Source organism: Pleurodeles waltl, chromosome 9 (genome assembly GCF_031143425.1).
Source record: "Pleurodeles waltl isolate 20211129_DDA chromosome 9, aPleWal1.hap1.20221129, whole genome shotgun sequence".
Classification (NCBI taxonomy): Eukaryota; Metazoa; Chordata; class Amphibia; order Caudata; family Salamandridae; genus Pleurodeles; species Pleurodeles waltl.
In genome coordinates, this window is record NC_090448.1 from 1052423424 (window position 1) to 1052449907 (window position 26484).

Here is a 26484-nt window from a genome sequence, read left to right on the forward strand (position 1 = left end):
AAGTTACTTCCATGTTCTTGAGCTTAGCCTGCATTATTAGTTTATCTTTTCTATTGTGATCCTACCACTAGATTCGTTTATAAAGTAGTTGTGAAGGCCAGCGGTATAACTAGCTGCCATTTTTACCTCTCTAGACATGTATCTGGAGATAAATATTTCTTTCCGGAGACTGAAACATTTTTTGCCATTATTCCTAAATGTTTGTGTAGGTATATCACTCACCATCTAATCCACCTTCAATTCAGTGTAATCCTTCAAACTAAAAATTGATACATTGCAGCAAACATTTTGTAATAAAGTATTTTTTTCTTGGAAGCCTTAGGTTGGACGGATTGTTCCCTAGCAAACACAGATGACACCACAAGGATGTCCTGATGCAAAGATTGAAGTAATATCATTGCTTCCTTCATGAAATGCTGTGGCCCAGAGACCTCTTGTAAGAGTGATAATGCTGTAGATACAATCTTTTCTGAGGCCCTTCAGGCCTCCCACTGTTAACCACACTCTTTCCCCTTTTACTAGATTCAGACAAGAACTGTTCTATATACTGGTCTTTGGCTTCATAAGCATGCCTTTACCAAATTAATTCTCAGTTGCAAATATCACCAAAAAATCAAGTTCACAGACCAAAATTATTTTGGTGCATAACTTGATTATGACATTAGACAGTGTGTTTATGGAAGGTGATGAAGACACGTAGCTGACCATGCTAGCCACATAGGTAGACATATTTTTTCCTTTTTCCACAGACATACGTTTTCACAGTTATCTAGCATATTTCCTTATGTAGCTACAGCTCTCGGGTACTACAACAGGCCCCTGATGCACCACTAATGCTGGACTCTAACTGAGCCTGGGCCTTGTTGGGCCTGGGCCTTTGACTGGCCCCAGCAAAAGAAAAAAGTAGACTCAGAAATGAGTCCTTATTTGGCCCTCAAATATTTTCCTCGACTCCCTCAGCCATGGTGGTTAGCAGGCTGAATGCACTGCTTGAACTCCCCCCCAAAATCCACTTGTCCCAAAGCATGTGTCCTTGTGCATTGAGTTCCATCTTCATCGACTGAGGTGCTGTTGACCAACTGGGTTACTAGACACCACCCGACCTTCACCATCGGACCAGTGAGAGCCAGCCACTAGGATAGGGTGACCATACGTCCCAGATTCCCTAGCCAGTCCCGGTTTTCAGAGGACTGTCCCGGTGTCCCAACGATTTTGTTTAATTTAAATAAATGTCCCGGTTTTTGGCGACAAAGGTTAGGTCAACCTATGAACGCTTTTGTTCATTTTAAATAAATGTCCCGGTTTTGGGGACAAAGATCAGGTCTTCCTGCAGGTCAGAAGTGAAAGGTATACTCTTCTTTCACATGCAGCTGTAGAGTCTTAAATAACTGAAGAAGTAATGTATTCGTTTCTGCCTATGTGGTGTGTGTGTGTGTTGGGGGGGGGGGATTTTATATATATATATATATATATATATATATATATATATATATATATATATATATATATATATAGACAGGTCTGTATCTGTTAGTGGTTCTACCGGTGCACCACATGTCCCGGCTACCACGAGTAACCAATGACTATGTGGGAAGGACTATGAGGTGAGTGAGACAAAGGCGCACAGCAATTTTAATTTTATGCTTGTACTAACCAGTGTCTTTGCTGGAGTGGTCTATAGCTTCTTTCTGCAGCCTAGATCTTTGTGTACCAGTGATGGTGCCCATTCATTTTCAGGGGATAATATATAGAATTATAGCTATGTAGCTATCAGTTACAGGGATGTTTTTCACAGAGGGGTTCTGAGTGATCTTTTAGACGAAAGCGATGCTCGAGTTGTCAATCTCACAGAGAACTCCAAGGTGAAAAACATGCCGAAACTGATGGCTACCCATCTATAATTTCATGTTATATATACTTCAAATACCCTTTCACTATCATGAAGTGCTTTCAGTTTGTCCTTTTTATAGCTGAAGACATGCGTATTTGACAAACATTCTTTCTTAAAAGGACTACCTTCTTTTTATATTACTCCTAAATCAACAGCTTCTTTGGTGCCGTTTCTTCTGGTACATTCTTGTAAGTATATGTTGCAGTTTTGCAAAATTGGTGCTATTTCATTTTGTACCTTTTCCGACTAAAATGCACTGTTATTGAATGCATTTCTTCTTGTTCGACCTTATGCCTGTGGCAATGCTGTGTACGCTGGAGACGCCAGGGGCTGTCAAATCTTTTACAGTTGGTGTTTGTGAATGCAGCCGAGGAAGTAGGCAACCTGACCCTTTTGTTTGTGGCGTCTTCCTTCTTTGAAGTCGCCCTGTCCGGTGAGGCTCCGTGATGCACCGTGAAGTGCTTTTCGGCTTTCTCCCTTTCAGCTTCATTCACGCCTCTAAGAGCAGTAAAGGACCAAAGCTTCACGCTTGTTTCGGTTCTAGCGGCGTTTTAGTTTGATGTTCGCCGAGTCACGTGTTTCTGTGGAACTGCGACTGTTGCTTCACCCGTAATGGCGGCCAACGGTCGCGTGAGCGCCACCCTGGAACAGTATTACGTCGCAGCGGGGCTTGCGTTTTGGTACCCACGGATGGAACGTACGTGGAGTGGGCAGATAGGGAACCTATTCACAATAGCGAAATGGTGCTAGAAGTATATATAACAAATGTTTGGAGGGCTCTGCTGTTAATGCTCTTGGGGGGGCAACTCGGTCTGTCTTTTGTACGGTCTGGTGACGGTTTACTCAGCATGAAGTAACCCGCCTACTCACACGTTGCATCACGTGCACAGTTTGAGACTGTCTGGAAATATAATAAAGTATAAATAAACGGATGTTAAAAAGAAGAGGGAGAGATGCATACCTAGTGGCTGAATAGCACAACATAAAAGCAGAAAACCTGAGATCAAACCACACTTCCCCGACTGACCAAATTGTGTGATTCTAGGCATTTTTTTTTTTTTATTTCACTGCACCTTCTTTTTCTTCCTTATAAAGTGACACACCTTCAACACGTGAGTTCAGAGTGTACAACAAGTAGCTGCTTTGATTTATTAGACTACGATGGTGCTCCAGCTATAATAATAATCTGGGCCACATGTAGGTTACAGATAATAATGTGTCCAACACTGGACTCTAATTCACGTGTATTTGACCATCTCTTTGGTTATGTAGGCCACCACCTCGACTCTTGTAAAGGGATCTAAATGAAGTGCCCTCAAGCCACGCCCCCTCTAGCCTCCCATCCCACCCTTTTCCTTCCACTTTATGGACTGTACTATTGGAAAAAGGAAAGGACACGGGTAGAATCCCTGACCCTTGTTTCTCATTATTCGACCCATTAGCGGCATCTTTCTTGTGCTGCTGAGTCACAGAGCCTCTGTGTCCTCACCCAGCAGTAAAAAACAGGGGTGTTTTTTTTTTACTTAAAGTTAATATTTTTTTATTTTTCAGCTGCTGGCTCAGCCAGCATGTGCAGGGCGGGCTGGAGGAGGAGGAGTGGAGTCAGTGCACTAAGTATGCATGTCAGTTCGGCTGGCCGTCTTAGGCCCGCCAAACTAACATGAACACTTAGGTTTCTCCAATCCAGCTATGCAACACAGCCAGGCTGGAAAAACTGCACAGACCCCAGTGCACTGTCTGAGCACCAGACCAATGCCGATGCTGGTCTTATGCTAGGCATAGCATGAGAGCAGTGCCAGGATTGCATGGGGAGCCTGTGCTGGTGTCCCAGGGACTGCTGGGACACTGTCAGGAGAGAAGAGGAGTGAGGTGGTAGGCAGCAATTGTGGCAACAGAAACAGGTACGTTTTTTTTTTTTTTATTATGATTTTATTTCCCCCCTGTACTCTTCTCTCCCCCATGCTATGCACCGCTCCCGTCCACCTGCCCCTACTCTTGAGTTTTGCAGCGGCTGCTGCTGCTAAAAAGGGTTGACGAGTCATGGCAGTGAAATTAAGGGGATTCCCAAAAGATCCTCTCTCTCCTCCTTCACCAGGTCCCAGTTTGGTTTCCATGCACCAGCCCTGCTCAGGCATAGGAAATAGCTAGAAGTTCTTAAAGCCAGGCCTGGGACTAGGGATTGAGGCTGGAGTTTAGAACAGTTCTTTCACTTTTCCTCCAGAAGGCAAACAGAGATACTTTTCAACATAATTTGAGAATGCTTTCCCCTGTTTCGCGTTTCCATGCATGTTCTGAACTTCCACTTTTCCTGATAATGGATTTGTAAAGTGTAAACCTAGCATGCTATTGGACAGTACGTGTAACCCGTTCCTAAATCCCATCTTCCACTTTCCTAAATGTGTGATTTTCTTTCACCAGCTTTGTATGAGCCTCATGGCTTGGGATTTCTCCCAGGATCCCTTGCAGGTTATTAGAACCAGATATCATGATTACGTAGCCAGTCATATCGCTTCCCTGCCTCTGAACTCCACCCCTTGCAACCCAATCCAAAGATATCCAAGCACACTCTGTTATCACCTCAATATGATACTCGATAGAAAAGGGAGCCAAAGAGTCTAGGAAAGACTCTCGTTAACTGTTCCAAAGTGACTGCTGGAGCATTCCCATCCAGCTAGTCGGAATGCCCATGCCAACTCCCATTAGGTAGCCACTGCATCAGAAACCTTTGGGCGGGAAACAGAAGGAAAGCACCGGTGAGGATCATTTGTATGAGTGCATTGATTCTCCCCAGTCCAGGAAGTATGAATGTGTCTTTCATTCACCCTGGGTGGAAGCATTACAAACAGCCCCTGGCTTACAGTTTAAACAACTGAAAGACATAATTTATGTCTTCAAATCTGATGTTTTGCAGAGAATAACTGAAAATGAAGTTGCAAATAAAAAAATTGGAAAAACAGATTTCATTTAAGTAATTCCAATGAATTGCAAGTCTGAAAAGCAGAAATTCTGTATTTGGCTTGTATACATGCCCCTATCCCCAATAAGCCTTGACCTGAAACACTCTAAACTTTATTGCCCTTATAAAGAACAAAAGCCCTCATTTTATTGCAAATGCATTGAATTGACACTGGGAAAGAGACCATTTGCAAAGGCCCTGGGCGTGATAGCAAGCAGGCAGTCTAAGCATCCAAAGTAGCTCACCCGAGCACCTTTCTCCTGCGTCTGCCTGTCCCTACACCACTCTCAGCCTCCACCTCTCCTGCTCCATACCTATCCCTGGCTGCACCTCTGTTTGTTCACACCTCACCCTGCCACAGTGGTCTAAGTGCATTAAAAAAAAAAAGTATGGGAACTGTGATGCTGTGCACAGTGAGGGCGGGGTGAGTAAGTGTGGAGGTGAGGTCAAAGGTGTGGCTAAAAAACAAAAATTCTGAAACTTTTTTTTCAGTCTTTCACCTTCTGGTAACTACATATAAAATAAGGCACAGCTTAAACAAAAAATAAATGCAAGTTAATCAGTGGGAAGTGCACTATTGTACACTATGGAATGTCTATTGGTTAGTGCACTGCAGAGGACTGTGTCTATAAACATGCAGCCACAGGATTGAATCCGGGTTGATGCAGTGGAGAATAGACACATGTCTATGTTTAGTACTATGAGGTCCCAGTCTGTGATCGAAATCACTGTGAATATGTAAGTAATTATTTTACACTTCAATTACACACAGTGTTAGCCTGCTACAAAATGTGCAAAAATGTTTAGGATGAAAAACAGTGCTTCCAAAATATAGATTTTAGTAATACCCAGACTGTACACAGTGCATGTTTTATAGCTGTCCTTAAAAAGCACACACCTCACAGCCCAGCAGGTAACTCCTTTGCAATACCACTTTAAAAGATTAATTCTGTTTCTTCTGGAAGCTTCAAGTGATTATTTTTTAGTAAAGCCAATACTGTCTTCCAAGCACCATTTACAGATTGACCAGTTGCACAAACGTACGTTTCTATCAGGCACCCTGGCAAGAAGACTTGTTTAGCTGTCTGTGTCTCACTCCGTTTCACAGCACAGGAGACTCTCCTGCCTTACACTTCAGTGAAAGTATTTCAACTCTGGGGATTAGCCACACTGAGTTGGTTGTACATTGACGAAGGGTAGGGATCTGTTTTTCTTAAACAAAAGTATGGACTTGTGCCCCTCAGATGCTGTCCACTTTGACCACTGCACTGCCCACACCTCTCCTTCCCGGTTTACATCTCTCCAAGACTTCCCTTCTCCACGAACTCATCTCCCCTGTAACTCTTCCTGCTTTCCTATCTCCCTCCGTGCACCACCACGTGTCATTTCCTCTTCCTGTCACTACTTCTCCCAACCTCTACTTCTCCCAGCCAATAGCTCTCTTGCTGTACCACTCCATCAGCGTAATTTTCCATGCACCTTTTCCCAGCCTAATCTCCCAGCCTGCAATCCTCCCAGCCCGCTCTCCACACCTGCTCGCTCCTCTTATTACCCGTCCTTCTCCACGTGCCCACACATCTCATGTCTGCATTCCAACCCCACCCCTCCCATCCCATCCACTTCCCGGCTGCAACCGTCCTGTACACGTCTTGCAGACGGTATATTCTCAGCATCACTTCTCCTTGCCCACGCCGCTCTCAGCTCGAACTCCGTGTATCCACAGCCCTTCCTGCCCATTTCTGTTCCTGCCCTCCACTCCCTTCCCTCATATCCTTCTTGCTTGCACCTCTCCGAGCCTGCACCTCATCCTGCTCGTTCTTCTTCTGTATCACTACGGTCTCCTCCACAGCGTTCCCTTCAATATTTGCACACGTACGTTATTTAGGCCCAATCTGCACACGTACGTTATTTACGCCCCAGCATGGCTCTTAATTGAAAATGCAAAGACAGGCCCATTGGCTTTGGCAATGCAAGCTCCTTCTGGGTGTGACCACCTACTTTCACTTCCAGGACAGAGGTGGTTACCTCTGCCTGGTTCGAGTTGGTTGTGACTGGCACGTTAGAATTGTTAGTCAGTGCCAGGCTAGAATTCGGTTCCGGCTGGCAACCTACGGTCGGTTCTCATCGCCAGGTTAGCACACGGGACTGGCTGGTTCTCCCTAACCAGTCTTCGGCTGGTTTTCATTTCACCTCGCAGGCGGAAGGGCGGCAGACGTAGTCGACCTTGGCCGTGACTCCCCCGGGCGTGACCACGTTCTGCAGATGGCGCCACCGCGAACTGCGCCATCTCTTCTGAAAGGAAAGTGAGTTAAGAAACCAGAACTGCGCCGGGAATGGAGGAGCGGTGTCAGGTCACCGAGCAACAAACATCTTCTCTCAAGCAATCAGGCTTAATGACTGCCAGCGCGCTCGCTGCCGGCTAGGCCCGAACTTTAATTATTGAATTAAAAGGCGACTCCAGGCTTCAGGTAAGCCGGTGACCCGGGCAGTTAGTCAGACCGTGGCATTATTCGATGCTATCCAATGAATATGCGATTTCCAGGTATGCATTCCAAACTGGAGACCTATTTAGAGAGGCAAGTATTGTGTGGTGTAGCATTTCCCATTGCTTGCGCTGAGCTAGGCAGTCTTAAAGCTCATTGCATCACTTTCTGCTCCCTAACCACGTTTCACCTTCTATTTTTAGGCCTTGGACAAAGAGGACATTGTTGTCTGCGAGAGAGACTGGAGTGCAAGGCCCGTCCCCCCATGAGACCACATTCAATGAGAAGCGCCTTTTCAAAGGATCCTTAAAGGTCACTGAGTCTAAAGAGAGCTTCTGTCCATCCTCCAGCCCCCAAAAATAATATCATTCAGCCCTCTTCCCTTTATCCATGGAGAAATACGAGAAAGTCAGTAAAATCGGCGAAGGGTCCTACGGTGTGGTCTTCAAGTGCCGGAATAAAGACACCGGTCAGATAGTGGCCATCAAGAAATTCTTGGAATCGGAGGATGATCCAGTGATTAAGAAGATTGCTCTTCGAGAGATACGGATGCTTAAGGTAAGAGCTCTTCTCTTGGTCGCCGCATAATTACTGCTTGCGCGCCCTGGTCTGTGGGCATTTCATGTATCAACTGCTCTTCCCTGTGAGTGTTTGAGAGGCGTTCAGAGGGTTGACCTGCGATGTACTTGAGGATTCGTTCTCAGCACCGCCTTGTGGAATAGCACTTGTATAAGAAATGAGACCAAATCTAATTCATAGTCAGCTTGTACAGCGTTTACCCACTGCGCTATTAATATAAGCATTCCAGGTTTTGGAGAAAGACGGTGGGTCCGATTCACAAAGAAAAGTAGAAGAGTACAGGTGGATTTCTGCGACTCCTCCTGAACGTACTTTTACATGCTTTTCCAGTTCACAAGACAGGTGTAATAATACTCATGGAAATACTTACCATCTGCAGGTTTCCAGACATGCTATTAAGCCGATTACTGCTGACAATGGGGAGTGGCTTCTACTGTGAGTCGTTTGTGATTTTCAGGCAATGAAAGAGAGTGGTAGGTGGGCCTTGGAAAGAAGTCATGGACCCTTATCAAAGGCCATTGTGCTATGTTTATTTTACATAGAAAGTACCATTCCTGTGACCTTGACCTTGTTCCCTTGCCGCAGGTGCCCCTCCCACTTGAAATGTTTGTTTGGTCACTTAAGCCCCTCCTTCAGTGCTCCACTTTGTCCAGGGTCATGGCCAAGGTGCTCCTAAGGCTTTTACTATGCAATTATTGGGAAAAACTCCGTAGCCTTCCAAGGCCTCACTAAACCCCTGCTCTGCAGGGTTGCTAGGGCTACCCACCTTTCTGTGTTTTGGACACACAAAAGTGATTGAAAAGTCAAAAGGCACTAGAGCACATTAGAATAACTTTTTTGAAACAAAACCCTTTCAATTCATTAGAAAAACTTGGCAGTGATTCACCTGCAGACATATTGTCATCCAACATTTTGAGGGCAAACATTAGTAAATTGATTGATTAAGAGGTTCCGTTGACTGGTGGGCAATTTTTGTCTTAAGAATGAACTGTGATAATGTTTTTATTTTAAGTAAATGTATTTGTCAAAGTGTTTAACAGCGAGTGAACATGTATTCAGTAGTGCATTATAGATGAGCTACAGCGACCTGCTGGCCCAGGAGGATAGGAGGATGCGAGGAACCCAGATTAGTTCCATTGTAGTACACGTGCACTTGGGGACTAACCGAGCGTTCCCTTCATTCATTCATCATTGCTTAATACTGGATGATGAACATTGCCTGTTTTTTCTACAGCGTATGCCCATCCTAAAAGGAAGACAAATGCACAGTCTGCCACTTCTGTCTCTTCACAGGACCCTGATTCCCCACAATTATGCCATTCTTTGATGTATAAATCATATTCTCCATCCTTCCGTGTCCTACTGCCTGTTTGCCTTTCCTTGTTATCCAAATGACTAAGGTTGGATACTGGATACTGTTCCATTTTAGAAGATAATTACATTTACAAGACGTTTACCTCAATCTCTCTTGTTCCATCCTTGCCCTCGCCTATCAAATGTAGTGCTTTAATGTTGCCTTAGAGCAGCATTAAGAACTATATGAATAACCTAGAGGACATAACATATCTCTTGCTCTGTGTGTACGGGTCAGTGCCTGTCAGATGTCCATAAGCACAAGCATGTGTAGGTCTGTGATTTCTGCTAGTTTGGGTGCATAGCAGGCGGCTGGAGGCGTTCTGGTCTCTATGCCTATGGATGCTGCAGGTGTGTTGCTGTCTGTGTATGTGAATGTATGCCTGTACAAAATTAAAACCTATAATCATTGTTAAGTTCTTATTTTATATAGTGCTTTGATGCACACTGCTGATGTTGCTAAGCACTAGCACCCTGATCATTCTATATTGCACTACAATTGATGTGTTTTTCACATTCATTTTCTTTTGGACCTTTACTCTGCAAACCTAGTGTGTGGTACACAGATGGGGAGTGCATACTGAAGTCCCCAAGTCCCTGTTTATTTGTTTTAGGGCTGTACACTGCTTTTAGGTAATGTCCGATTGCTTAGGGAAGGATGGCGAGATCAAGGGCTTATTAAATTCCAAAATACTTAAGGGTTCACTTAAGGGACAGTAGATCCAGCTCAGTGTTAATTGTGAAAGCCTTCCAGATTCTGTAGTGGGTTGGGCCTCTGTAGCAGGAGACTCCCTGGTAATCCTCCAGTCCACCACAAAGCAGTGAGGGACAGGCCAAGCACAGGCATATGAACTGTCAATGACAAATGATTCGAGGAACAATGGACATTCACGGATGTGCCTAACATTTATTTAGCCCTCTATGATAATCCTACCCTTTGGGGGGTCTTATTCCCCACTATCCAGACCCAACCCTATCCTGCCCTGAAGTGACTATCCTCACTGTGCACTTATTGTCTGCTCCTGCATCATCCGCAGTTTCTTGAGCTCCAGGTTCTAGCTTTCAGTACTTCTGTGGCACCGAGTGTAGACCGAAGCATGTTGTGACAAATAGCTCAACAGTGACATGTTTCATGATACCTTTTTTAACTAAATGCAAAAATGCATGTACTTGTCATTTCGATTCAGCCTTGATTGTCCTAACCTGCTAAAAGTGCTTTTCCCTCTCTCAGCATTCATTAAACAAAAAGCATTGGCAGTTGTTAGCAGCCTTTTGACTTTGTTAATGCTTACTTTGTTTTGTCATAGTTTTGCAAAACTGTTTTTTTGGGAAAGCTAATGTGTCCTTGTCAGTCTAAAAAAACATTGACTAAAAGCAAAATATGTTTTTGGTCTCACAAAGCATACATTGCGGTAGCATTCCCTGGCACTAAAGGGGACTACTTTGTTGTCAGATGCTCTCTTTATGAAAGTGCAGTATGCTTTCACTCACAGAAAAGTTAACCAGTGCCTGAAATGGGCTGACCCACCGTCCCATACTATATGCTGTAGTGGGCGGAAGAAAAATATGAATGACACAACAGCAGACCAATGGATAAAGATGACTGGCTAAAAGCCCCTTTAGGGAAGTATATTATATATAATTTTGTTAAATTTAAAGGATCTTGGCTAATGCCAGACATCAAAAATGTAGGGGACGTTGGTTATTCTGCAATGCAGTAAACTTCAGAAGGCAGTATGTAGTTCTGCTTCAATATGATGGAGACACGGTGAGTAAGCTTGATGTTAAAATGTATCTGTCATGGTTGATACCTAATCTGAATCTGGAGAGGGAAATGCCGATGTTGTGGTCGAGTTATGACGTAAATCCGTACTGCTGTAAACAACTTGGGCACACCCCTAGTTTTTCAGGTGGTAGTTATATGCAGCAATTATCACGGTTCATTGTGCCCCGGTGTAGCTGCACCTGCTGCACCAGTGGTAGCTACGTCCCTGCAAAAGGCTCACGAGAAATAAAGAGAGTCTTTGTCTTTAGACCCAGACCACATACACAAACAAGACCCTCCTTAATTAAGGTTTGTTTCTGCACTTTTTATCTGTTCTCTGTGCAACCAATAGCGCTTGGTATTGAAGGAAAACATCTTTGGTAGTTACTGCCTGTTCCCAAACCTCAGCATCCCCCATGTTCTCCTGAGTATTCGCCTCTTTGCCTGTCATTTACTCCCTCATCCGACTAAACTGGATTTCCGTTTGAATTGTAGCTGGAGCCTCTCATACTTTTGTCACATGAAGATCGACAATGCACCACGGACTGGCCCGTGCTAAAGGCCCCTTTAAATGGATGCATAAATCACGGCGGAAGTATGTCTTGTCTCCGTAGTGCTTCGCCAGCCTGTTTCAGTGATTGATTATTGTGTACTGTTGGTTACAATAAGGATTGGCAAAAATCCAGCGTTGGAGTTGCTGTGTTTGACATCCATACACTTGGTTAGAAACAGTCACACTTCATATTTTTTCAAAGCCACGAGTCCATTTATCTAGTGTGGGAAACACAAAAGTAAACACCTATTCATAGAACACGTAATGGATGTTTTGAGCCAGTGCTTTAAATGGGCCGGTACTGAGTACCGGCACATCTCAAGAGAAACGTAATACTTTTAATTGGAGAGTACCGGCACTTCTGAGAAACACGCAGGTACTCTGGCACAGAGTACCTGCTGTTTAATTTTTCAGTTTCAAGCACTGTTTTGAGCAAAAATGGTTGTTAGGAGATGTAAATATGTTTGCTCATTTTCGATTTTTTAGAATTAGAATTCTGCATTATATCACTGTCCCAAAGAAGACTAAATATTTCACATACAAGAATTCGGACATTAAAACAACGGTACAGACAGACAGAAATGGAACGCACAATAAATAAAAAGGAAGTCACTAGGGGGCAGGCCAGACCACCACAGATATTTTACTGGCACTATTCTATGTTCTTGGTGGTAAGAAAGGCAGTGCTTATTCCAAACACTTTTTACCATTGTTTCATGAAAACAGATTTTTGAAGGTGGTGATGTGAGTCATGACTGTCTGTGGCATATTTGTTGAGTGGCATGTTTGATTTGAGGTTGAAGTATTGTGTCCTTTTTTGTATTTTGTGCTTTATTGTGGTGTTTTGGCGACGTGATGTGTTTTACCGTGGGTGATGGGGTAGATTGTTATTTTGGATGTTGTGTTGTCTTTTATGTTTTAGTTGTGTTACTTTGACATATGTGTATGTTACTGTGCTAGGGTTTGGTGTTTAGTGAAGTCAGCAAACACTGCTACATTCCAACTAAATGCTGCACATGCCTTTAAAGTTCTCAAGACAAATTCCAACGACAAACAACCATTTACCATTGTTTAAGGTGATAAAATGCAGATGTTCAAGCTTTTCAACTCTTTAAGACATCTGTCAAGCCAAAACTGTGGTACACACCGTGTCTTGCATTAGCACTTGCACTGCCCATCAGTATGTGATAGGGGCCCATGACTGAAGGTTAAACTTAACCCGCAAAGTACGGGAAATAGACCCATCATTGAAGACAGATTAAGGCCCAGATTTACAAAGACTCAAACGTCACATGTCATTTACTATTCAGTGGAATTGGGTGTTTTGTGCGGCAAAAGTGACATTTTCTCACTGCAAAAACACTTTGCCTTGCTTTATTATGCCTTGTATCAGGACATCATTAGAGGCCCAGGCCAGTCAAACACCCACAGGTTTTGCTGCAATGCCAATCTAAAAAGATAGCCAGAATGGTCTTTGCATCAAAACTAACTCCTACTTGAAGCAGGCGTTACCAAGGAGAAATGTGTTTATTTCTCAAAAAACAACACATTGCATGTTTGCTGCAGTGCACGGCGCATGTTCAAAAGTGTGGCTTACGATTTGTACTGGAAGGGTATACTTCTGTGAGAACTGGAATCCAGCAATTAAAACCTCATGTATTTTTCACTTCAAAAGGCTACCTGGTTTATAGAGTCTCACTTCCTGAGACTCATTAAATATAAGCTGTGTTATAATGGATTGGGGTGCTAACCACCAGTGTCTGCCTTTTAAGGTAAGGTCTGCTGCTGCGCAGCTAGGGTAAGAGGTGCTGGGCTGGTTGTACATGAACACTTATGTCCATGCATGTGCACATGTGTTTGCTGAACGTGTGAGACTGTCGTCTAGCTCAGCCTGGAATCTGCACATATGTAACCTGTTGCAGAATGGACCCTTCAGGGATTGGTGCTGACTTCGTGTAGGCATTATAAGGTGACTGGGCAATAATAATGTGAGTAGGGACAGCTCTAATTATTATTAAAAAATGTGCGCTTCACTGTATCATATACTGTGAGTGCAATCTCCAACACACTAGTTTCACCATCGTGAAGCCTAGAGACTAGCATGACACATTGATCATATGGTAAAAACAAGCCTTTTCAATGCAACGGGTCTAGCATTTGCTCGAGTTAGAGCTATTAGCAGTGTAAAGAAAAAAAAAAAACAGCGCTATCGTGCTATGTAAAATACAGCGCGATCGCGCTGCGTGGAAAATGAACAGATAAAGTAGTCTGGACCCCAAGCTGAAAACATTGAGCCTCGCGTGGTTTTAGTAGTTTACCCGTGCTGTGTGGGTGAGCTAAACACCGGAAAAGGCATGAGGTATGCATGCCTTTCACAAATGAAAGCAAGCGGATTTTAAAAGGCAAGCCCACAACCAATGTAAGTGACTGAGATGACATGGGTGTGGTTTGAAGCCCAAAGAGAGATTGCAGAATGGACGGAACGCTTTGTGCTCGCCCATAATGAACTCACAATGAAGATTCAATGTCACATTTGCCATATGTGCACTCCTGATGCTTGAGGGTTTGTGATATTTCACTGAGTCAGATGCCAATGAGATTCCAGGCCTTGGTTCCCTCTGCTGGGCAAATTTAAATACTCTGCCACGCAGCTGCAGGATCAAAGACCTCGTCGCACAATAGGGCCATTAGTCAGTAATCTGGCCTGTTCCTAGGAGAGGAGAGGATGGGGATGAAATATGCATATGCCAGTTACCTTTCATACTGCCAGCCCGGGAAGGCTCAATCCCATAGGAGGATAATCAGACCTCTAGAGCCAAACACAGTTTGGGCTCTCCTTTAAAGGTTTGAAAGGAAGTGACCAGGCAGCTGTAGCAGTTAAGAGCATAGTTTCAGGCTCTCAGAGAGGTCTTTTAACAGAACACTTCAAGTTGTAGTTGCCATGTTGCAATGTCCCAAAATGATGTGCAGGAGGGTTGAGGCAGAGGTGGATCAATGAATGATGTGTCAGTCTACGACTGGGCAGAGGTGCCTACTTTCTAAAGCTTTCCATCCTCATTTAAAAACCCCTGAACAAGGGAGAGACTTTTGAGAACATTCTCCGGGCCTGCAGAAGAACAAAAAATGACTGGACCTGCTGTTGAGACCTGCGTGGAGACCTGAAGGTGCTGGATTTGCTCCTTCTCGTACCCAGGTCTACGTGGACTCCAAGTGTCAGCTGTTTGACCTCCTGTGTGGCTAAAAGGACACAAAGAGCTGCAAGGGGTATGTTTCCTGATGTCCCCAGGTGACCAGGAGAAACTGGACAACACACTACTGGTGGCCTCTACTGGAGTGAGACCTCTGGAACTTCGATGGGACCTCCTGTCAAATGTGTCCGATTTCAAAGAGATTTCATCAGATACAGCTTCAGAATTTTGAGCTCCATAAAAAGACTAAGTCCAAAGATAGAACTCTTGACTGGGTGAAGACACAAAAATGATCCTTCCCTATGTAAGGACTTTGGTGTCCACAAAAGTTTAATTTCTCCTGCTCTTATCTTTTCCTCCCATATCCAGTTGATTCAGTGGGGTCTTGTACAGTGGCTGACTTCAAGAGGACCTCGGTTGACAGAGCCTATAAGTTTGTCCCACTGGAGGATTTCAACTTCTATTTCAGAGACTATGTCAGAAGCTACAAAGGTTTCGCTGCTACTACTCAGTGCAGCCCATAGTCCGAGTGGCACAGGAACACAATGGAACAGTTTGCTTTCACCCATGTGCTAGTGTACGGTTGTCAGACCCCAAAAAGCTGAACTGTTATCTGGCAGGGAATGAAAAGTGAGTGGTCGTGCACTGCCTCTGAGCAGCAATAGAGGGCTTGATACCTACTGGCAAAGTTGGTTCAATTTTATCACACTTTTTCTATTAACTACCCTGGCTTTGTAATTCATGAAACTGTCACATTTTTAAAACAAGCATTGTCAATGTCAGTAAATCTGTCTTATGAATGAAAGTGCCTTTTGTGTCACTGATGGTTTTAGGCACTCTAAGTAACAAAACATGCATTGTGTCACTCATCTTTGCACTCATGCATTGACATCCACTTGCTGACTCATTCTTGGATTCACTCTCTGGCACAACTACAATAAAACACACTCATGCTCAAGACAATGTGCAAGATAAATTAAAAGAATACAAGTAGAAAAAAGAAAGCATGTTGCCATCTAAACATAGGGGGCCTATGCTTTCAATAATGAAACTAAACATAACAATAGGTGTCCATCTTACAAAGGTATAGTACATGATCTGTTGCTATTTTAAAGTTCCAGAATTGCAGCCACATGTTGAATCAGCGTTGGCCACCCTAGAATGGTAAAAACAAGGATACGCTATTGACAACATCATTCCATAATGATCACCTGATTTAGAGGAAGTAGCCACATGGAATTTAGTGCTCCGCAGATGAAATGAGTGGCATGCAGCTGAAGAGCTGTAGCATCCTCAGTGCTTAGTTTGTGCTTGTTGTTTCCGGTGCTGAGCACCAACACTTATTTTTCAGGGCTGGGGCTTATTCTTATGCCTCAAGCATTTACTGCGAGCAAAAGACACATATAGGAAAGACGGATGAAGGGAAAAACGAAAAAGCGTCACAAAGGGAGAAAGTAAAAAGCTGCAAGAGTGAGCTGAAGGGGCAGTGAGTGGCTTGATTTGGATTGAAGAGGCCCTAGATGGCTTCAGGATTACGCCGCCTCAGTGTTCCATGTTCACACATTTAATTACAGCAGCCGTATGTTTAAGAGGAGAGCTTTGGGCACCGGCACTTTTGTATTTACAAATTAAGCACTGAGCATCCTCGTAAGTAAAAAGAAAAGAAGCAAGGAAATGAAAGAGGAACTATAAAAGGAGAAAATTGAAAATGAAAGGACTGGCCAATCAGCCATGACACTTATGCAAACTCATTTTCAAGTAGATGTGCACGTGTGATCAGAAAATGCTGTTATTCACACACAGGGCAAGAGAGCCACTGAACCACTAACCCTTGTAGTATGCTGTCATGGATGGAGGCAGAGCATAAATGACACTCAGACCAGCAGTCGCCAGTAGGTAGTTATCGTTAGGACAATGTTTCCGTAGAAAAAGTGCTTTTTGACTTGCCTATATCTTTGGCACTGTTTGATGAATCTTCAAAATATTTTCCAGAAAAAGTACGCCGGTGAGTCTTGTTGCACACAGAAAGTTTCAGGGTGATCTATCAAGCAGGGGCCGAAGAAAAAAAAAAGAAAGAGAGGAGGGCATTCGTTTCCCATGTTAATTCCCATAGGAGTTTTGAACATGCCTACAGCCTGAACCTCTGGACGGGATTACACAAAATTTAGCAGAAAGGTACCTTTCGGAACGCATATTATTCTTTCAACTATTAGGGGTAAATCCTTTCAGTAGTTTTTGAGCTATTAAAGGAGAAATACATTTGTATATCTAGGCCCGCGGATCCGTCATGACATTTTCGCAACCTGACCAGAAAGTTGCGACCACCGTTTTAGGTAACAGGACACGGTCCCCAGGGCTGAAAAATAAAATGAAAAGTGCATAAGGGGTCAGGGTGGAGGTACCCTGACCCCAGGGCCATGATATAGGGGTCTTTGAGGGTAAAATTATGACCTTATAATTTTTTTTTCACAAAGTGCAATACTCACAAATACATCACAACACTCAACTCGGCCCCCGTGTACCGTTTGGACAAATTCGCCAATACCATCGAAAATTTTGTTTAAAAAAAAAAAAAACATTCACAGATTCATTCATGCACTAAATGATTCACCCGATTCACTCAGAGACGCATGCACCCACTCACACACCCACTCAGACCCTCACATACCCACTCACACTCTCACTTACACTCATAAATACACTCATACACCCACTCATAGACCCACTCAGACCTTCACACACCCATTCAGACCCACTCAAACACTGACACACCCACTACCATAGCCACTGAGACACTGATGCACCCACTCACAAACCCATTCAGACATTCATGCACCCACTCACAGACACCCTCAGACCCTCACTCACCCACTCACAGACACCCTCAGACCCTCACTCACAGACTCCCTCAGTCCCTCACGCACCCACTCACAGAACCCCTCAGACCCTCACACACCCACTCACAGACCCAGTCAGACTCATGCACTCACTGACAGACCCACTTAGACACTCATGCACCCACTCACAGACCCACTCAGTCTCACACTTACACTCACAGACACACACAGATACTTAGAAACCCACTCACAGAGATACTCTCACACCCACTGTCACACCCAGAGACACCCAATCCCACATATACCCTCTCACACCCACTCCCACACCCAGGCGGACACTATCACATCTACTCTCACAACCAGAGACACCCTGTCACACGCCTTGTCACACCCAGAGAGACAGGCCATGTGGCCGTGTGCTGCACATTTTTTGTGTAATAGGGGATTGGCCTTGAAGCTTGGGCACACACAGACGAAGGGGGTAGTTGGATTAACATATAGGCCCTCATTACTGCATTGGCGGTAAATCCCGCTTACCGCCGTGCAGAAGACCGCCAACTCACCGCCGCGGTCGTGGAATTCCGCCACAGCTATTACGACCCACAGCTCGGAATCCGCCAAAATCTAGACACCCACACAAGTCCGCCACACCAAAGGTCAGTGATAAACTGGCGATAACAAAACCTCCACCGTCACGCCAACAGGAATACGCCCACACTATCACAACCCATGAATCCACGCAGCGGTCTTTTAACTGCGGTAAACCATTGGCGGTACACACCGCCACGCTCAAAATACACACACTCTTACAAAACACTACCACATTGGACAATTCTAAATACACACACCTGATACACATACACACACCACTCCCACACACCCAATACAATATAAAACACCCGCCCACATCACCCACAAACCCTTACTACCAACAATTTTGACGAAGGCCAGAGAGACAGCACAGCAAAAACAACACCAGCATACAGAGGCACACAACACCATCACACATACACATCCACGCATAAAACACCACACACCCCTAAACATCACCCCACACATCACAACGCACACCACCTCACACATCACCCACACCACCCCATGGCACCGCAAAGACATCCCAGGTTTTCTGAGAAGGAGCTCAGGGTCATGGTGGAGGAAATCATCCGGGTAGAGCCACAGCTATTCGGATCACAGTTGTAGCACACCACATAGCTAGGAAGATGAAGCTATGGCCCAGAATCATTGACCGGGTCAACGCAGTGGGACAGCACCCAAGAACACGGGATGACATCAGGAAAAGGTGGAACGACCTACGGGGGAAGGTGCGTTCCGTGGTCTCAAGACACCACATTGCGGTTCAGAGGACTGGCGGCGGACCCCCACCTCCTCCCCCACAACTAACAACATGGGAGGAGCAGGTCTTGGCTATACTGCATCCTGAGGGCCTCGCAGGAGTAGCAGGAGGAATGGACTCTGGTAAGTCAAATCTTAACTATTACATCCCCCACCCTACCTGCATGCTATCACATACCCCCACCCTTGCCCTCACCCCCATCACTCCAACTCCTCACATATGTCCAACTATCACAAACCACACATCCCAACACCAAGCCCTGCATGCAACAACAAAGCATGGACACCCATCACCAATGCATGTCCACTACACATACCCACACAGACCCTTAAACAATTAGCACACAAGGTCCTACACAGGAATGCAAGCACTTGGGTACAGTGTCACCCAACCATTGCACACCATGGCACACACAGATGCAATAATCATGCCTTTACACCCCTGCAGGATCCCTACCCAACGTCACCGGACAGGAGGTTCCAGACATGTCCACTCCACCCATAGAAGAGGCCCACAGTGATGACAGCAGCTCTGTCCAACTGGATCTAGATGACCAGCTCGGCCCATCTGGGACCTCGGGACAGTTGGTTCCCCTCACACTGGCACAAGCCACCACAGAGCCTCCCCCCTCAGGAAACACCAACACAGCACCCACCCAGCAGGCCCATACCTCTGTCCCCAAGACACGTCAAGCAACAGTGTGTCCACCACTACAGGGAACCCAGGCTAACCTACAAATCAAAGAACAGCAGGGACCTGGGGGCAGTGGTAATGGGCACACGGTTCAGGGGACAGAGGCCCAGGAACACAGGGGAACTGGGTGGGCTGCTGTGCGACAGGGGTAGGACAGGCCCAGGGAACCCACTCTCCACGAGGCCCTCTCCAACATCATGGGAGCCTACCATCATTCCCAGGAGACGATGGCAATGGTACTGGCCAAGATTCAGGAGACTCAGCGGCTGCAGGAGGAACAGTATTTGGGGTTCAGGGAGGAACTCAAATCCATCAATACCACCCTGGGCCCCATTGTAGGGGTGCTGAAGGAACTCGTGAACACCAGGAGGGACACTGGCACAACAAGGGGCCCCTGACACTAGCCTGGACTATAAACTGCCCACCACCTCCGCTGGCGCTAGTGGACAGGAGGCACTGCCACAGGACCACAACACCAGCACTCCACCCCCTGCAGATGGAGAACCACCCCACAAGCGGTCCCTGAGATCCAGGACAAAGACAGAGAACAATGCCAAGACCCCCGCCAAGAAATGAGACCACCCTGATTGTCATCCTTCTGTCCCACTTTGTCACCCTGTCCATCCTTAAACTGCCCCAGCTCCACGTCCTATGCCCCTTTGGACAATGAACCTGTGAGACTAATAGACTGGACTCTGCCATGGACATTCCTCCACCATCACCCCTGACCATTTTACAACCCCCCACTATTTAGCACTTAAATAAACACCCTTAAATCTTAAAACAATCTGGAGTCAGTCTGTGCTTTCACAAATGTGTATTTGCAATAACTGAGGGAAATAGCAATGTCCATTCTATTGTCAACATACCTTTGTCGCACAGCTCTAGTCCATGAGGAAACATAGCAGAGGTCACACAGTGGGACCCACATCTGTGAAATCGAAAGGGAAAGTGACAAATCAGGGTCCATACACTGGGTGAAAGTGACAGACAGATGAGAGGTAGAACAAGTGTACCAGATGTAGGAGGCAGTGATGTCTTCTTACATGTGTCTCACTAGAAGTATTGATGAATCACGGTGTTTCTGTTGTCTATGTCCTCTTCTTCTGCCTCTCTTCTTCACTGTCCACAGGCTCCATAGCTGCCACAACACCTCCTTCAGGACCATCCTCCTGCAGAAAAGGCACCTGTCGTCGCAAAGCCAAGTTGTGCAGCATACAGCAGGCCACGATGATCTGGCACACCTTCTTTGGTGAGTAGAATAGGGAACCACCTGTCAGATGGAGGCACCTGAACCTGGCCTTCAGGAGGCTGAAGGTCCTCTCTATAACCCTCCTAGTTCGCCCATGTGCCTCATTCTAGCGTTCCTCTGGCCTTGCCCTGGGATTCCTTACTGGGGTCAGTAGCCATGACAGGTTGGGGTAGTCAGAGTCACCTCCAAATGTCGAGGGACAACTGTTAGACACACACTAACCCTTAGGGACAACCCCAGACAAATATTCACACTGTATAGGGTCCTTGTCCTCACCTAATAGCCACACATGGTGCCTCTGGAGTTGCCCCATCACATAAGGGATGCTGCTATTCCTCAGAATGTAAGCGTCATGCACTGAGCCAGGAAACTTGGCATTCACATGGGAGATGTACTGGTCGGCCAAACACACCATCTGCACATTCATAGAATGGTAACTCTTCCGGTTTCTGTACACCTGTTCACTCCTGCGGGGGGGGGGGGACCAAGGCCACATGTGTCCCATCAATGGCACCTATGATGTTGGGGATATGTCCCAAAGCAAAGAAGTCGCCTTTCACTGTAGGCAAGTCCTCCACCTGAGGGAAAACGATGTAGCTGCGCATGTGTTTCATCAGGTCAGACAGCACTCTGGACAACACGTTGGAGAACATAGGCTGGGACATCCCTGATGCTATGGCCACTGTCATTTGACAGGACCTGCACTAGAGGTGGGGGATACCTGTGGGATGGCGGATAGCTGACATCAGGTCTGGCTCCAACTGGGCACACTGTTCATGGATTGTGGCACGGTCAAGTCTGTAGGTGACAATTACATGTCGCTCTTCCATTGTTGACAGGTCCTCCAGCGGTCTGTACACCAGAGGATGCCGCCATCTCCTCACCTGCCCCAGCAGACGTGCTCTATGGATGAGAACAGCGAGCAGAGGGTCAGCCAACACTGAGGTACGAAAACACAACTTTATTCCACACATTTGTCAATCCGCCATGTGCCTATCTTAGTGTGTATGCAAGGCCTAGATGTGTGTGACTCATTTAAAATTAATGCCATGTGGCCCCCTGAAATGGTGGCTGCCTGACCTGTAAAGTGGGACAATGGGATTTAAGGTAACTGCGCTGGCGTTGTATACTGTCGCGGTAGGTGGTCGAAGACCGCGGTGCAATCCTGCATTTGTTAACATTGGACCCTATGGGTCCCAGGAGCCAATGACGATGTACGCCAGCGGTGACGGTACACACCGCCGCGGACGTGCCCGCCATTTTCTGTCTGTTAACTCACTTGATACCTGATCTTCGAAAGGAGAGGACCTACACTGCAAGTGCTGCTGTGACCTCAGTCTGGAAGCGACAATGGCTACAGTGTCTGGGGAAAGGGCCCCTGCCTTCACTTCGGAGGAGTTGGACAAACTAGTGGATGGGGTCCTCCCCCAGTACACGCTACTCTACGGTCCTCCAGACAACCAGGTGAGTACACTGTGAGCATGCGGTATGGACAATGCCTGTTTGGAGTGGTGTGGATGGGAGATGGGGGGTGGGGGGAATGAGGCGTTCATGAAACGACGGTGAGTTTATGTGCGTCAGGGCAAGGGTGGGAACGTGGGCCAATGACTGTGACGGTCCGGGCGGTTATATTTTCTCCTTTTCCCCTGTACTATTCCTCTAGGTCAGCGCCCACCAGAAGAAGGATATTTTGCGTGCCATCGCCAAGGAAGTCCGGACCCTCGGGGTCCACCACAGACGGAGCGCTCACTGCCGTAAAAGATGGGAGGACATTCGCCGCTGGAGCAAGAAGACTGGGAAGGCCCAGCTGGGGATGGCCTCCCAACGTGGGAGGGGTGCCTGTTGCACCATGACGCCCCTGATGTTCCGGATCCTGGCGGTGGCGTATCCGGAGTTGGATGGGCGCTTGAGGGCATCACAGCAGCCACAAGGGGGTGAGTGCACTCTCATTCAGCTGATTCAGCGCTCATGGGAGGTGTCTGGGTGGAGGAGGTGGGCAGTGGGTTACCATAGGCCAGGGCGAGTTTTGCAGGCAAGGTCCCTTTGTGAGGCAGGCTCAGTGGCACCCCATCCCCACCAGTGGTAAGAGCCATCTACCCCTAGTCAGGCTCCTGTGACTTCCATGTGTGCAGCAATCGGGCATAGGCCTTGTACCCCATGGCCCTGCAATTAATTAGGGAACTCTGAGTGCATGGCGTAGTGCAGAGGGCTACTGTGTCTGTAGTGTCCGTCAACGGTAGCGGTATTGCATGCACTGAACATGTCCTTCTACTTTCTTTCTCTCCCCTTTTTGTGGTCTCCCTGTTCTTGTGTGCATTAGCATCATCAGGTGGAGGAGCAGTGCCATTGGAGCAGGAGGGAGCTGCATCCCACATGGCCCTGGAGGGCGAGACTACGGACTCCGAATTCACTAGTGGGACGGAGGGTGAGGGGAGCTCCATGGCGGGGACAGGAGCTGAGACTAGCGACACCGACTGCTCCTCTGATGGGAGCTCCCTTGCGGAGGCAGGCTCCTCTGTGCCCACCGCATCTACAGGTACAGCCGCCACCCCCCCTACCAGCACCGCCCTCCCAGCAGCCCCTCAGCGTGTGTCCCGTGGCAGCTCACCCAGGAGGGTGGGCATCTCCTTCGCCCCAAGCACCTCAGCCCCTGCCCCTGTCAGCCCTGCTGCCCTCAGTGAGGAGGCCATTGACCTCCTCAGATCCCTCACTGTTGGGCAGTCTACCATTCTGAATGCCATCCAGGGTGTAGAGAGGCAGTTGCAACAGACCAATGCAAACCTGGAGGGCATTCCTTCTGGTCAGGCAGCCCAGCAGCGAGCTTTTCAGACTCTGGCCTCAGCACTGATGGCAGCCATTGTCCCTGTGTCCAGCCTCCCCCCTCCAACTTCCTCCACCCAGACCCAATCCCCAGTACCTCAGCCTATCCCTAGCACACCATCAGACCAGCATGCACATACCTCAACACACAAGGATAGCTCTGGCAAACATAAGCACCACACAACCCACAGGCACTCACACAAGCATCATACCCATGCACATATGCCAACATCCACTGCCTCCACTGTCCCCCCCTCCTCCACGTCTCCCTCCTCCCTCTCTGTCACATCTCCACTCACACCTGCATGCACTACAACTTCAGCCACTACGTCCATCACCAGCACGCCCATCACCACACACCGCTCACGTGCAGTCACCACCCCCACTACCATTCACACATCCCCTGTGCCCTCCTCCCAAACTACACAAACGCAGTCACACACCCATTCAACAGCCATCCACCTCATGACAGCCTCCAGCCGATGGACCTTCACCCAAAGTCAGCAAACGTACACCTCCTACAACCACTACCTCTTCCTCCACTCCCAAACCCCATCCATCTACCCGTCCAGGTGTGTCTAAAAAACTTTTCCTGACAAACCTTGACCTCTTCCCTACACCTCCCCCACCCCTTCCGTCCCCTTGGGCCCGCCTGTCCAGGTCCCAATCCAGCACCTCAGCCACCATATCACCGGGAACAGTGGTGCCAGCAGTAACCGGTTTCTGCAGTGTGCCAAGCAGCAGGGCAGCCAGTGTGCCAAGGAGCCAGGCCAAGGACATTCCCCCACCTCAAAAACAAAAAAAAGTTGGCCACAGCCTGGAGGGAGAAGGCCAAAACACCTGCCACCAAGGGCTCTTCCAGGACTACAGTTGTGAGTGGCAAGACAGCTGCGCCACCATCCAAGGTGGGGAAGGGCCAGAGGAAGAAAGAAGTCGCCGGCAACCTGCACGGCGGACAAGACCGCCACCGCTGCCATGGGCACGCTGCCCAGGACACCTCTGCCAGCAGCACGCTCACTGAGCCACCCACCAGCACCGCTGCCCAGGACACCGCCGCCAGCAGCACGCTCACTGAGCCACCCACCAGCACCGCTGCCCAGGACACCACTGCCAGCAGCACGCTCACTGAGCCACCCACCACCACTGCCACCCAGGACACTGCCGCCAGCAACACGCTCACTGAGCCACCCACCAGCACAGCCGCCCAGGACACTGCCGCCAGCAACACGCTCACTGAGCCACCCACCAGCACCGCTGCCCAATGAGCGCCGCAAGCACAGCCGCCACTGAGGCAGACGCCAGCACCGCCAGAGGCCACGCCATATCCTGTGCCAGTGTCACCACCGAAGACATGGCTGCCATCCCCAGTGGCCAGTCGTACGTGGCTGGTGGTCAGTTCCAGGGGCCTGGACAGCTTCCATGTTGGCCCACCGTCGGTGGAGAATGACATCCACTACCTCTGTCCTTGGTAGGATGAAGCACTCTGGGCACAAAGCCCCCTCCAGAACCAGTGGAGAATGACATCCACTACCTCTGTCCTTGGCAGGATGAAGCACTCTGGGCACAAAGCCCCCTCCAGAACCAGTGGAGAAAAGCATCCACTAACCCAGTCCTTGGCAGGATGAAGCACTCTGGGCACAAAGCCCCCTCCAGAACCAGTGGAGAATGACATCCACTACCTCAGTCCTTGGCAGGATGAAGCACTCTGGGCACAAAGCCCCCTCCAGAACCAGTGGAGAATGACATCCACTTGAGAGACTGTGGCTTTGCACTCCCCGGGATAAAGCAGTGGGCAAACCACCCACTGGAGAGACTTGAGAGACTGTGGCTTTGCACTCCCCAGGATAAAACAGTGGGCAACCCACCCACTGGAGAGACTTGAGAGACTGTGGCTTTGCACTCCCCAGGATAAAGCAGTGGGCAAAGCACCCACTGGAGAGACTTGAGAGACTGTAGCTTTGCACTCCCCAGGATACCTCACTGGGCATGGAGCCCCCTCGTGGAGCTGGCGTCGTGCACTCATCCGGCTGAGGTGCCCCCCCTTTCCTTTCCCCTGAGGTGCCTGTTTATTTCGATCTGATGCCCCAGCAGTGTTCTCTCCGTTTGGATCGGGTATCTTGTGTGGGCCTCGCCCATGCATTTTGGGCCCATTGGTCCACGGACTATGTAGGTGCAGTACATGGACTTGCAATCTTGGTGTACATATTTGTTAATAGTGTATATATATTTTTTGACTAATGGATTTTTACTCATTACAATCGTTCAAATCATTTCCTTTTGTCCTTGCGTTCTTCCAGGAGGGGTTGGGGGGTGTAAATGTAATGTTTCAACATGTATTTGTGTGTATGTTGTTGTGGGTGAGGGTGGGGGTGTTGCGTGTGTGTGTCACTCTCTTTTCCCTCCCCCCCTCCCCTGTGTCGTAGGTGCAGTACTCACCGTGGTGGTCGCCGCCGTCGGTCGTGCTCCTGGTAGAGGAGCAGGAAGAGAATGGCAGGTAGAATTTGGAGTTCCGGCTCCATGGCGTCCTTGTTCCTCGTGGGGTGTGTAGAGGTGAGCGTTTCCCCTTCCAAGTCCTGTTTTCACCGTGTTTTTGTTCGCGTTGAATCCGCCCCAGTAAAGGTGGCGGATTGGCCTCTCATAATGGTGTGGGCGGTACATTGTCTTCTGCCTGTCTGTTGGCGGTGACCGCCATGCTGTTTGTTTGTACCGCCATGGCGGTCGGAGTGTTAAAGTGGCTGTCTGTGTTGGCGGTTTCCGCCA

General features: G+C 47.6%; 1 protein-coding gene across 1 annotated transcript in view; it reads left to right on the top strand.

The window, feature by feature from the left end:
- Positions 1–26484, top strand: part of CDKL1 (cyclin dependent kinase like 1) — a 259570-nt gene that overhangs the window by 13553 nt on the left and 219533 nt on the right. The window contains exon 2 of the mRNA XM_069208689.1: positions 7534–7888. Coding sequence (XP_069064790.1) covers positions 7721–7888 — 168 coding nt within the window. The 5' untranslated portion in view covers positions 7534–7720. The remainder of the gene's footprint in view (positions 1–7533; positions 7889–26484) is intronic.